This window comes from Podarcis vaucheri (genome assembly GCF_965113315.1).
Source record: "Podarcis vaucheri genome assembly, chromosome: 11".
NCBI classification, from domain to species: domain Eukaryota; kingdom Metazoa; phylum Chordata; class Lepidosauria; order Squamata; family Lacertidae; genus Podarcis; species Podarcis vaucheri.
In genome coordinates, this window is record NC_138749.1 from 45,415,802 (window position 1) to 45,429,913 (window position 14,112).

General features: G+C 43.3%; 1 protein-coding gene and 1 long non-coding RNA gene across 3 annotated transcripts in view; one reads left to right on the plus strand and one right to left on the minus strand.

Moving 5' to 3' along the window:
* LOC309514515 overlaps positions 1-14,112 on the minus strand; it is a 170,582-nt gene that overhangs the window by 81,884 nt on the left and 74,586 nt on the right. The window lies entirely within an intron of this gene.
* Positions 4,200-14,112, plus strand: part of COMMD10 (COMM domain containing 10) — a 58,979-nt gene continuing 49,066 nt past the window's right edge. For both annotated transcript variants that reach the window (XR_014211987.1, XM_082191666.1), the window contains exons 1-4: positions 4,200-4,296; positions 5,487-5,577; positions 6,269-6,379; positions 7,370-7,525. Coding sequence is in view for 1 of the 2 variants with exons in the window: in XM_082191666.1 (XP_082047792.1) it covers positions 4,262-4,296; positions 5,487-5,577; positions 6,269-6,379; positions 7,370-7,525 (393 nt within the window). In the remaining variant the exon portion in view is untranslated. The remainder of the gene's footprint in view (positions 4,297-5,486; positions 5,578-6,268; positions 6,380-7,369; positions 7,526-14,112) is intronic.

A 14,112-nucleotide genomic window follows, 5' to 3' on the forward strand; every position in this document is an offset into this window, starting at 1 on the left:
GACCTCCACAAAATTGGCTAGGTGGCCTTGACCCCCTTTTCTTATTTCAGAGAAAAATAGAGCCATTACACTTTCTATTGGGAGGCTTGGTTGTTCACTTTCATTTTTCCCTCATCGGCTTTTAATGTGAGACAGGCAGCCACGGAAAATCACTTCTGATATGCCAACTTGGCCAGGCTGGTGCTGTTTGGTATAGCTCCAACACAAGTCAATGTTTTGCTTAAAAGTGTGTCTAAAATTTAATTTTTAAAAATAGTCAAAGAAACCTAGTTTCAATAAATGAAGGCTTGCAAAACTCCATAACTGAGATTGCAACTTTACTAAGCCGCCAAGGGAAGCGTTGAATCAACAGTTCACTTCTTACTTCAGTACCTTAAATTACTGTAATGTACCCACAAGTCCCTTCAATGTCACACAAAACAATTTTTTGGGAAGTGCCCAAGTCACACTTTGTGTTTGTGGTAGGTTTGCATTTTTAAATTTTGTTATACTTGTATCCGGTACAAATTGTAGGGTTTGCTGCATAGCACACTATGCATATGGGCTTCCCCTTTGCAGACATGCATGACCAAAGACCAATCTCAATCCTTTATTAGCATTTAGACAAAATTCTGAAAGGTTCAGTACAATAAGACTACTCAGCAAAATCTGCACCTAACAATTCAACAGAAGTATACTGTAGTGTCCAGATCAAGTGAAGTAATACTGCCATTCTATTCTGCCTTGGTCAAGCCACACCTGGAATACGGTGTCCAATTCTGGGCACCACAATTTAAGAAGGATATTAGACAAGCTGGAATGTGTGCAGAGGAGGGCAACCAAGACGATCAAGGGTCTGGAAACCAAGCCTTATGAGGAACGGTTCAGTTGGATGTGTTTAGCCTGGAAAAGAGAAGACTGTGAAGAGATACAATAGCCATCTTCAAATATCTCAAGGGTTGTCATATGGAAGAGGGAACAAGCTTGTTTTCTCCTGCTATGGAGGACAGGACTCAAACTAATGGCTTTAAGTTACAAGAAAGGAGATTCGGACTAAACATCAGGAAGAACTTTCTGACAGTAAGACCTGTTTGACAGTGGAATGGTCTTCCTCGGGAGGTTGTGGACTCTCTTCCTTGGAGGATTTTAAGCAGAGGTTGTGTGGCCATCTGTCATGGATGCTTTAGCTGAGATTCCTGCTTTTCAGGGGGTTGGACTAGATGACCGATGGGTCCCTTCCAATTCTATGATTCTAAGTGAATCAGGTGGCTAATGAAAAAAGGCCTCAGTGGCAAAACCCTGGTTATGGAATATGCTTCCCAGTAACATGTGTTCCCTGCACCACCTTTATGTTCTTTTCAACACTAGTTGAAGAAATTTTTGTTCACTCAGGCTTTAAACACCTTGTTGTCTTACAATCTGGGCTTCTAAAGTTAGTAGTTTTTATTGAATATCTGTGTTCTTAGTAGTTTTATTTCTTCCTCTTCTAGAAAGCACTGTTTTTGTGCTGCTTTTCACTGTTTATATTTTTAAAAATACCATTATTGAGAGCCAGTGTGGTGTAGTGGTTAAGAGCGGTAGTCACGTAATCTGGGAAACCGGGTTCGTGTCTCCGCTCCTCCGCATGCAGCTGCTGGGTGACCTTGGGCCAGTCACACTTCTCTGAAGTCTCTCAGCCCCACTCACCTCACAGAGTGTTTGTTGTGGGGGAGAAAGGGAAAGGAGAATGTTAGCTGCTTTGAGACTCCTGAAGGGGAGTGAAAGGCGGGATATCAAATCCAAACTCTTCTCTTCTTCTTCTTCTTCTTCTTCTTCTTCTTCTTCTTCAGAATAGCATTATTGTGTTGAAATAGTATTGTTGTATTAAAAACAAAAAAGCAGAGAACTTAACTTACTAGGCAGCCAGATACCCTTCACAAATGGTTGCTCTTTGACTCCAAAACTCTAGTGTGGAGTTTGGAATGTGTTCAGCTACACACTACAACTTAAGTTTTGTATCAGTTGCAAGATTGCAGAGACCCAGAAAGAAAGTATCTGGAACATATCTTGAAACGTTTGCCGAGGCTTTGTTCCAAGTTTAACTGATTTTGAGACTGGCGGTCCTCAATCAGATCTACTTGGGCTTGGAAATATTGCTTATGTTCAGTTTTGTATTGTTAGGTAATGCTATTGAAAAACAAAAAGAGCCTGGGAGGAGGTTGTGATTTGTGAATTTTCTGGCATAGTTATGCTCTTAACGGGCCAAGGCTGGTGAACATTAACTATGAAGCTCTCCTCTTAGCAGACGTTGATCGGTACGAGTGGTTGAACAGGCCAGACTCATTTTCCATCAAGTGATGAAGTGGTACCAGCTGGCATTTTGCCCCAAATACATCAGAATCACTCTTTGAAACCCAAAGGGGTGGCTTAATGGTCAAAACCTGGGATTGAAACTACTAGATTTTCTGGAGCCATAGGTCTCCCTGAGATGACAGCTCATCTTTTTTAAAACAGTGCATGTAATATTCTACCCAGGAATCTTTGGGGGATTGTACTTTTAGGGCCAGAATTGTTCTGCTGTCATTATGATGCAAGTACCACAGTGCCTTAGGAGTATGTTACAGGGGCCTATTATATCATGTTCAAGTTACATAAGAGGGCCAGTTAAGTTAAGAGATCCCTCCAGCTGTTTATTGCCCATATTTGTTTCCCTCTGTAAACTCTGGGTTATTTTAAAATAATGCTGAATAAAATGCAGATACCACTCCTTTCTGTACTCACACATGCACAGCGCCCCTTTAATGTGGTGTGCAGACCCAGGAAAGGGCCATAGTGGTGCAAACGCAGAAACAGTATTCTGCACCCGAAATAAGAAACTAGGAAGGCACCTGTTGATAGATGGGCAGGTAGAAAAACTTAAGGGGAGGAATGAAATAATACTGAAGCAAAGCCAGTTCAACATGCAGTTATTGAATATGTTTTCATAATTCAACAGTTTTGAAAAGACATCTGATGAATGTTTAATCTGATGAATGCCTAGGACCCTCGTAACTATGGGACCGCCTCTCCTGGTATGTCCCACAGAGGACCTTACGGTCTTCAAACAAAAACATCTTGGAGGTCCCAGGCCACAGAGAGGTTAGGCTGGCCTCAACCAGAGCCAGGGCTTTTTTGGCTGTGACTCCAATCTGGTGGAATGCTCTGTCACAAGAGACTAGGGCCCTGCGGGACTTGACATCTTTCTGCAGGGCCTGCAAGACAGAGCTGTTCCACCACGCCTTTGGCCAGGGCACAGCCTGGCCCCCTCCTTTGGCAATCATCACAGCATTCTAGCCCAATGGTTGCCATTAATCTGATTTGAACTGATTTTATAATGAACTGATTTTATAATGTTGTATCATTTTACTGTTGTTAGCCGCTCTGAGCCCGGCTTCGGCTGGGGAGGGCGGGATATAAATAAAATATTGTTCGTCTTCATCATTAATAATAATAATAATAATAATAATAATAATATCTGTATGGATAAAGGCTTCTGAAATTGAAGAGTGCCCTCTTGAAATGCCCATGCTGTAAGATCTGGGCTCCCTCCATGCAGACTGAAGGTGCAAATAGGTGAATAAACCATATTTCTTAAAGCTATGGCAGACCCTGCCATGTCTCAATTCTCCAAAGGAACACAGATCCTAAGAGCCTTTTTTTCTCTTGCTGAGAGTAAAGCCGGCAACCAACTTTTATAACAATCACCACCTATGTGTTGTACCCAGTGATTTTTTTCTGAGAGGGGGGTACGCAGGGGTACGCATACCCCTAAACATTTTGTGAATCTAAGTTTGGCCACATTGATGGGCAGTATTTCAATATGAGTAGGAAAATGAGAGCACCCCTAGAATATTTTTTTTTTAATAAAAAAGGACTTGTACCTAATGAGAAGATCCATTAGAAAAGCAATTGTAATTTGTACCAAAAGGAATTATTGTGAAAATAAGAAATATTTCAGGGGAGGGGGCCGCCACATTTTGTCCCCGCTCACCCTGTCCCCAAAATCCGCCCCTGCTGGGCATTATTATTCCTAAGCAGTGATCTGGCGTGTGCGAGCTAAGGACTGCGCCGCCTGGCGGACAGAGAAGGAGACGCTCCGCTCTCCGTCCCGCTTTGCGAAAGCATCTCCGACGCTAAACCTCAGTCCTGTGGGTTGAAGTCGAAAGGCGGAGCTAGCTCGAGGCAGCCTGAGCCGGGATTGGCTCTCGGCTTTAGCTGCCTGGCTATTGGCTGGGCGGGGACAGTATGATCGACAGCGACCAAGATGGCGGCGCCCACTGTTATTCCGGATACTGTCAGGTAGGATTTGCTCTGCTGCCTCCTCCCTTGTGGGTCTGCCAAAGGCGCCGCCAACCCCGTTTCTCCCTTTAAATATGGCACGGGCAGGCGGGAGGTGGCGCCTTGAAACGGTTTCCAAAGTAGTAAAAACAAAGTGGTGTCTGGGCATGCGCAGGTTTCTTTACCTGCACCAACGTGGGACTGAGGCTGGGTCTTCGCAGCCTGAGGCTTGCCGGTATCCCTGTGTCTGAACAGTTCCGCGGCAACCGGGGTTGCTATTGTGCACACGGTTATTGGGGAGCAAACTCCTCTGGACTCAGCGGGTCTTGGTTTCCGAGTAGACGTGCATAAGATGGTGCTGCAAAGAAAACCTATTGCTGATCCCCCCCCCCCGCGCGCTTAGCATAGAAGTGCGGTGGTAGGAAAAGCAACAATAGCAGCAGCATTTGCTGTTGAATAGCCTGTGGTGTGTGTAGAGCAACGAGCCAAAGAAAAATAGCAGTAGTGAGCTCAGCGACACACACTTTTAGACAGCGCGGAGGATGGTATGCTGGTTGAGAAGCAGGAACGAGACAGCCCAAAACCAGATGTAAAATTCTCCCTCCAAGTCCTTTGTTCACAGTTCCAGCATTTTTAATTTCTAGCTTCCCAGAAGCTGAAATGCTATGCTCAAGCATAGAATAAAGTGGTAATTCCGTCTTCTTTTTTTCTACAATTTCTATTAACTTTTCTATTTTACATTTTTGAATATTCATTTAAACAACCTCAAAATTTCAGTGGCTTCCCTTCTTCTCTTCCCATGGTTCATTTTGCATTACACAAATCCCTGCATATTTTGTATAAACTAAGCCATTCAGTATTCCTTTGATATATCCATCAAAACTTATTTACACTGTTAAATTTATCTTAATTCTGCCCACGTTTTCAAATGTACACAATTCCCCCCATATATTCAATAAACATTTTAAATATAGTGGTAATTCCTGATCAGGAGACTGTTTCTTTTCTTTCCTTCGCCGGCTGCGTCTCCTGTGGAAGGTTTTCCCACAACACGTGTGTGTTCAGGAACTTTGCCTGGGAAAGTAGGCAGCCCTTTTCATTGTTGTTTAAACCTCTTCCTGGCATCAGAAAAGAGCAGAGAAAAACTTATTTTGCCCACCAGGTCCCTTGTCTTTAACTGATTTTTGCCATCCTCTCTTCCCCTTTTCTAGCGTTCGAAAGGCTGTGTCCCTCATCAATGCTATTGACACGGGAAAGTTCTCTCGGTTGCTCTCCCGCATCCTTCAGAAACTTCACCTAAAGGTTTGTATACAGAGAGAGAAAATAACTGCACAATGCACAGTGAAATCTCTTAAGCTGGTAGTATCCATGGGCTACAATTGAGTATAGATTCCAGAAAAGTACAATACAATTGCTTGTCCAAGTGTCCCTGCCAATGGGAGCTTTCCTCTGAGAGCGCTGTAAGGGCAATATTTTCTGCTGGAACACCTGGGGGAAAAACCATTAAGTAGATGTTTCACAGGTTTTTTAGTTTTGCGGGCACACTGATGGGGTTAAAAAATGCTGCTGTGGTCTGCTGTGCTCTCCTTTAGGCGATTTTATTTTGTGAAGCACCCTGAGACATGCAGGTATAGGGTAGTATATAAATTTAATTATTACTACTACTACTACCACCACTAATAATTATTATTCCACTCTTACGGAAAATGGCTGAAAGCTAGTTCAATGACAGCTAGAGGATGAGGTTGGAAGAGATGGGAGTGGGAGAGGGAGCTATATAAAGGATGGTGACTCCTGTTTGAAGCTCTGGAGCGATTTTGCCTGTCAGTATAAATAATAGTAAGCTAGGGGAACCAGTGGGCTGACTCATTGTAAAGCAACTTTTGCCAATATAATTGACATTTATGCTGTTTGTGAAAAGGCATGAGACCAATCAATCTGGTGAATAAAATAGTAACTTAATTTTTGGTAAATGGAAATCTTTTTATTTCAGGCTGAGAGTACTTTCACAGAAGAGGAGGAAGAAAAGCTACAAGCCGCTTTTTCAGTGGAGAAGCAAGATCTCCATCTTGTCCTTGAAACCATTGCATTCATTTTGGAACAGGTATCTTCTATTATAGTTCTATACTTTCAGTAAAAGGATGCAAAGTATACGAGATAATCCTCCTCCTTTAAGGTACTGCATCATTAAAAACACTTGGGATTGCTTCTTCGTGCTTTAAGATGCCTGTCCCGGCATGCTTATTAGTGAGTAAGCTGCAGTGATCAGAATGGAACATACCTTTCAAGAAAACATGCATAGGATTGTGATCTAAATTGGGATGATCTGGGGTTGTAATTCAGAACTCTGTGTGTGTGCGTGTGCGCGCGCACACACACACACATGCCACACATGTAGTCTTCCCTGTTTCTTGCAGTGGTATATATAATGGTGTGCTGTAGTGCATGGGACTGAAGAACATATACCCATATGTTAACTGGGATGGGTGCATAGGAAGAAATAATAGAGCTGCAATTTGTTCCTGTTAGGCAGGCTTCCTCAACCTCGGCCCTCCAGATCTTTTGAGACTACAATTTCCAGCATCCCTGGCCACTGGTCCTGCTAGCTAGGGATCATGGGAGTTGAAGGCCAAAACCATCTGGAGGGCTGAGGTTGAAGAAGCCTGCTATTAGGCATGTAAATAGGTTTACAAGTAATGCAATATCCTGATCCTAAACATTGACTTAAGTAGGATTTTATCCTGGTACTGTATATCATGTGTCAATTGTACAAGGCCTTTCCAGACAGTCGGTTTGCCCTGCAACAAATGTGCAGCTAATCCTTTCAATGGTTCCTGCAACTTTAAAGTATCCTTTCTGTTGCAGAATTTTTTTTTTTGTTAGAAACATTCTGTTCTTCCTTCAGCCAGTGCCCTCATTGCTGTTGTAAATTTTGTGCTAACTTTTTTTGTGCATTTTGGACATACCCACCTTGACTTAAATAATGAACCGTGAGTGTCAAATATTTACCATCACTTGAGTTGTTTAGCATGTTGTCTAGCGTATCAGCTAGGGAAGTGTGTGTATTGCATTATTTTTCTTTCTTTTTTTGCAGGCTGTGTATCACAGCTTGAAGCCAACTGTTCTGCAACAGCAGTTGGAGCATTCCAAAGTGGATCACGACAAAGCAGAAGTGTTTGCCACCACATGGGCTGCTGCAGGTCCAGAGACAGTGGAAAAGTTCAGACAGAGGACTTTGTCACCTCAGAAGGTAACAGTTACAGAAACATAGAAAATACTTTTTCATTGGGACAGAAGGTACACAGTAAATGGTGAATGTGATGCATATGAGCTAAGAACTAGGTGTGTGCCAAAATTGAAAGAAATATTTTAATAGTGAAAACCTAGATATTATTGCTAGCCAAGCAATGTAAACATTCTAGTTTGTGTACATACATATGCATGAGTCATTTTTGAGAGTTTGACACATTATGTTCAAAAAACAGCAACAAACCTTGCTTTGAACCCATTAATGCCTTGTAGAGAATCCAGTAGTTTACGTGACTGGCTCATTGCTTGAATAAGATACTTGGCTGGTGTAAGAGAGTACAGCATTAAATGATTCAAATAAGGCAATGAAACCATTTATTTAAGAATAACATATTGCATATTATTACCGGTAGATGTGGTTACTGGTTGAATTGTGAAATGTACTTGGGCAGTGTGCCCAATATTCCTTAAGGCAACACGTACATGTAGCAAGATCAGAGTGTTTATTTATTTATTTATTTATTTATTTGTTCATTTATTAATGTCGCAATACATTAATAAATAATACATTCAGAGCATTCGTTTCTGTTGTATCACCACGAATCTTATTCTCTGCTGTGCCTCATCTTATTTTAATTGGTCGTCACTGTACTGATTGTTTACAGTTTTCATTCATGTACAATTAAAAAAACATACATATGAGATGGATGCATAAGGGAGATGGGAGGAAATTAGAATGTACTGAGTATTAAAACCTGGGACTATTAAAAAAAAATAACCACCTCTGTTACTGTTAAGAGCATAATTAAGGTGACAAATGAGTTTGGAAAGGTTTAAGCAAAAACTACTCTAATGGTGCTCTATCAAGAGAGTTGTGTTTACTTCTGTGCCTCATGTGGGATAGATTGCTTCTTTAAATGCTCTTACATACCCCATTAGGTAAGAAGGCAGGGAGGGGAACATTGTACTATGAACTTTTATTATTGATCCCGTGGAGTAGCTGCCCGAGCCCAGTAGATGGTTGAAAGGCTACAACACTTTTAGAGAGGCAGAAGGTCAGAGCCAGATGAAAAGGCAGGAGAATGTTAGCTCGTCCTTCGCTCTGACACATTTGTTTTTTGGGATTTTTTTTAGTATTGGGTGCTATTTTAACAAGAGCTACCCTCGTGTTGCTTGGGAGAAGTACAAATCTACAGCAGGCTCCATCAGCTGTTTCTGCTCTTAGGACTCATGTCAGCTGTTCTTGCATGGAAATGCCATATGTGTGAACCGGGTTGAATCAGTGTGATAGACATACACATACACTAACATGATTTGTGACAACTTGAAAGGAAGGGCTTAGATTATATTAGTCATTAATGAAATCCACAAGCCAAATCTTCTCGTTTTCCCCTGGTAATTTTTTTAGACGAAGCATCTCCCCCCTGCCACTCAGCTTTCTAAAACAGTAGAAGGGAGCTGTCACCAAAGTTTAGGGAGCTGGGTGCCCTGTAGTCTACCCATGTTTGAGCATCATGGAAAAAGTTGCCCTTGTCGCTCAGAAATTGCAGTAGCTGCTCAGTTGCAGTAATCTCCCCCCTGAACGTGGTGAGTGTCGCCTGGCTGCAAGATGGCCTTCATGTTGCATAAGCCAGGACAGGAGGGGCTGCAAAGGGAACTTGGGGTTGCTGGTGCTAGAAGAAAACTGAATGGTGTAGGTTTGAATGCAACAAACCTAGGACTATAAAGGATGTAAGTTCAGTAAAAGGCAAGCAGGAGTCAAGGAAAGGAGGTGGGAGGGGGAATATGGGAAAGGGGCTTGAAGAGGCAGTGTTTGGAGCCCCATCAAAGTTTCATACATGGCCTAGGGGCAAAAGGTTGTGTGAAAAGGGATATTTTGGGACAAGGAGGATGCCATGTGTGGCGCTCACACAGGGTCCCCGGACGTTTCACGGTCTATTGATCTCTGTGCCACCACTGTGCTCGCTTCCCCGCTGCCACCAACCCGTTACTCTCGGGTAAAACACTGAGTCCAGACAGTTGTTAAAACTGAACCAAATAAACAAGTTTATTTTATAAACATTAACAAGTTTATGATTTCTCAGATAATATTCCTCTGTGTCTTAACTGTTGATCCCTGACTTAAATGTACATGAACCTTTGCTCATTTGTATGGATAGAACACAAGATGATATTCATTCTCACTGCCTTCATTTTGTGTTCCGTGGGTGGGTGGAGGTGGAAGCAGTTATTGGCTTCAAATGGCTTCTTGTACAGGTATTTAACATAGATTAAAATCTCTGTCTGCCTGTAGCTGTTTGGAAGCAATGCGTTAGAAACTGCCTTGAAATTAACTGGAATAAATTCAAAGCATGAGTGTTCACATTAACAGCTTGGTTAGGGGTACTGCTAATGCCAGAAGGAGCAGAACTATAAGAAGTAGATCCAGATACATGGCAAGATCTAATATAAAAATAAACGTTTAGTTTTATTTTTCTTTTGTGCTCAAGGGATGACATAATGAGGGACTGGTGTGGTCTGACTGATAGTTGATTATAACAGAGATCAATACGAGATTTATTACCGTGCCATAACTTTGTGGTTGCTCTTTTTTCATTGTGCTTATACTATTGCTGTGTTAGCAATCTTTTCTTTTTTAAAAAAAAGAAGAAGAAAAATTCATCAAAAGATGATTCTATGGCTTTAACTTTTTATATATACTTTTTGTATGCTGGCAAGATTCTACTGCTAACCCGCTGAAGGTTGACACACAAAACAAAAATCCACAAAAGTTAAGTGGAAGCCGGGAAGGACTGGGCGATGGGCTTCGTGGGGTGGTGAATGCTTCCCTCTGTGAGGGAGCCTTCCCAGACCCGCTGAAAGAGGTGGTTATTAAACTGCTTCTTAAAAAACCATCTTTAGATGCGGCCACGATGGCCAACTATCTCCCAGTCTCAAATCTTTCATTCTTGGGCAAGGTGATTGAGCGAGTGGTTGCTGAACAACTCCAGGCACGCCTGGAAGAAGCGGACCATTTGGATCCCTTCCAGTCAGGATTCAGGCCTCATCATGGGACTGAAACTGCCTTGGTCGCAGTGGTTGATGATCTCCGGCGGGCTAGGGACAAAGGTGAGAGCTGTTTCCTAGTTCTGCTGGATCTCTCAGCGGCATTTGATACCATCGACCATAACATCCTTCTGGACCGTCTTGAGGGGCTGGGAGCTGGGGGCACTGTCATACAGTGGTTCCGCTCCTTCCTCCTGGGCCATGTTCAGAAAGTGGTGGGGGGGGATGAGTGTTCAGACCCCTGGGCTCTCACTTGTGGGGTGCCTCAGGGTTCTGTCCTCTCCCTCATGCTTTTCAACATCTACATGAAGCCGCTGGGAGAGATCATCAGGGGATTTGGGCTGGGTGTTCATCAGTATGCGGATGATACCCAGCTCTACCTCTCTTTCAAATCAGAACCAGTGAAGGCAGTGAAGGTCCTATGTGAGTGCCTGGAGGTGGTTGGAGGTTGGATGGCGGCTAACAGATTGAGGTTGAATCCTGACAAGACAGAAGTACTATTTTTGGGGGACAGGAGGCGGGCAGGTGTGGAGGACTATCTGGTCCTGAATGGGGTAACTGTGCCCCTGAAGGACCAGGTGCGCAGCCTGGGAGTCATTTTGGACTCACAGCTGCCCATGGAGGCACAGGTCAAATCTGTGTCCAGGGCAGCTGTTTACCAGCTCCATCTGGTACGCAGGCTGAGACCCTATCTGCCTGTGGACTGCCTCGCCAGAGTGGTGCATTCTCTGGTTATCTCCCGCTTGGATTACTGCAATGCGCTCTACGTGGGGCTACCTTTGAAGGTGACCCGGAAACTACAACTAATCCAGAACGCGGCAGCTAGACTGGTGACTGGGAGCGGCCGCAGAGACCACATAACACCGGTCTTGAAAGACCTACATTGGCTCCCAGTACGTTTCCGAGCACAATTCAAAGTGTTGGTGCTGACCTTTAAAGTCCTAAACGGCCTTGGTCCAGTATATCTGAAGGAGCGTCTCCACCCCCATCGTTCTACCCGGACACTGAGGTCCAGCACCGAGGGCCTTCTGGCGGTTCCCTCACTGCGAGAAGCCAAGTTACAGGGAACCAGGCAGAGGGCCTTCTCGGTAGTGGCGCCTTCCCTGTGGAACACCCTCCCACCAGATGTCAAAGAGAACAACAACTACCAGGCTTTTAGAAGACATCTGAAGGCAGCCCTGTTGGGAAGCTTTTAATTTTTGATGTATTTTAATATTCTTTTGGAAGCCGCCCAGAGTGGCTGGGGAAGCCCAGCCAGATGGGCGGGGTATAAATAATATATTATTATTATTATTATTATTATTGTTGTTGTTGTTGTTGTTGTTGTTGTTGTTGAATGAAACCAGCCCATATTATGCTAGAGAGCCAGTGTGGTGTAGTGGTTAAGAGCAGTGGACTCGTAATCTGGTGAGCTGGGTTCGTGTCTCTGCTCCTCCACATGCAGCTGTTGGGTAACCTTGGGCCAGTCACACTTCTCTGAAGTCTCTCAGCCCCACTCACCTCACAGAGTGTTTGTTGTGGGGGAGGAAGGGAAAGGAGAATGTTAGCCGCTTTGAGACTCCTTCGGGTAGTGATAAAGCGGGATATCAAATCCAAACTACTACTACTACTACTACTACTACTATTCTTCTTCTTCTTCTTCTTCTTCTTCTTCTTCTTCTTCTTCTTTTTCTTCTTTACAGCAGTGGTTCCCAATTAGCTAAGTACTGTGGACCTCTGCTTTTCAAAAACCAAGCCATGGACCCCCTACTTTTGAAAATGTTGATATCTCTATGGTAGTTTTTGTTAGGTGATTGGAACCACGGACCCCCTGGGTGGCTTAAATGAGCCTTCTGGGGTTCAAGGACCACCAGCTGGGAAGCACTGCTTTATAGGCTCAGATTTGCTCACAGTTCTTTTCTTGACATGATGATGTGTTGGATCCCAAGTCCTCTCTCTTTCTCCATGCTCATCGTTGCAAGCAGTAAGGCACTAAGAAACCTTATACATTCCTTGGAATGGGGTAATGTGTGGCCCATTGGCTGCACCATAGCCACCAAATGTGATGTGATTGGTTTAAGCAGCTGCAACAGTTTGAGTCTGGGCTCCATGTCTGAAAGAAGCTTGCTACTGCTCAGATGAGATGGTGTTTAATGCATATGTAGCCACGGGCTCTAGTGGTATCCCAATTCCCAGAGATACTTTTGATGCAGAGAATGCCAGTCCATTCATAGAGGAAGGGCAAAAATTCATTGCTGAGTTTTATTTAAATATGGGCTAGTAGTTTTAATGAGTCTTTGAAAAATAGGACATACAAAAAAGAATGGGAAAAATTAATAATCTCCCCAAGAGAACACTGTAAGCAAATCAAAACGTTAGCTGGACTTTAAGAACCACTTGTAAAGTAACGGGTGTTATGTACAACTTACACTTATGAGAAGTATGGAGAATATATTGATATGTAGATTGGTAAAAAATTGTTATTAGGACCCATGTAAGGGATGGGGGGAAGTCACAAGATTCAGAGAATCTCATGGCTTGATTATATAAAGAATTTTTGTTACCACTTTGTAATTATAAAAACTAATAAAAAATATTTCAAAAACAAAGAAAAGAAAAAGAAAAATAGGACATAGAGTAGTGAGAAAGGTCCAGTAGAAGACTCTTTTGGAAGAAGCCCTTTTTGCTGAAAACGAGAAACATTTGCTGAAGAGCAGGTGGTTCGTAGCTTCCCATATTTTTTCTGGCAATGTCCTCTTTTCAGGAGCTTAGAGCCACTGTCTGTTTAAAGATCCTCCTGCGCTAATGTTTAATGATGCTTATCGTCCTCTTTTTAGTTTGATTCCTAAAACGATGTTGGGCTTTGTCGCCTTTGTCATTACTACAGAGGCTGTTTTAACACTGTTATAAATCACATTAAGTTCATTTTTAAGTGCATCACCTAACCTGTCTGCAGTCTCTCACTCCCCAGTCTCTTCACCTGTTCCCGCCTCTCGGGAGCATGAATCCTTCATGCTCAGATTCCTTAGCTTAAAATTGGAGCACAAATAAGAAATTTATGCAAGTGTGACTTTTTGGTGCTGGAAACAAGCGTTTCTGCCAATATCAGCTTCCATCCAAGGTCAAATAGCACCTAGAGGAAGGGATTCTCATCAGGATCCTGAGGGAGGAATTAACCCTACCCCCCCTCCACTATGCCTGCTATTTAAGAAGAAACAATGCAGGCTTTTCTAGTTTGAGCCACTGTTGTACTCTGTCAGGTTTTTAGGGGGATGGGATTGGGAGGAATATGTAAACTGAATTGAAATTTATGTATCAAAAAGAGGACTGTGTAGGCCAAGAATGTGACTATAAAGTGTGTTTGTGTAGGGTAAAAAGGTAAAGGGACCCCTGACCATTAGGTCCAGTCGTGGCCGACTCTGGGGTTGCGGCGCTCATCTCGCTTTCCTGGCCGAGGGAGCCGGCATTTATCCATAGACAGCTTCCGGGTCATGTGGCCAGCATGACTAAGCCGCTTCTGGCGAACCAGAGCAGCGCACGGAAACGCCGTTTACCTTCCCGCCG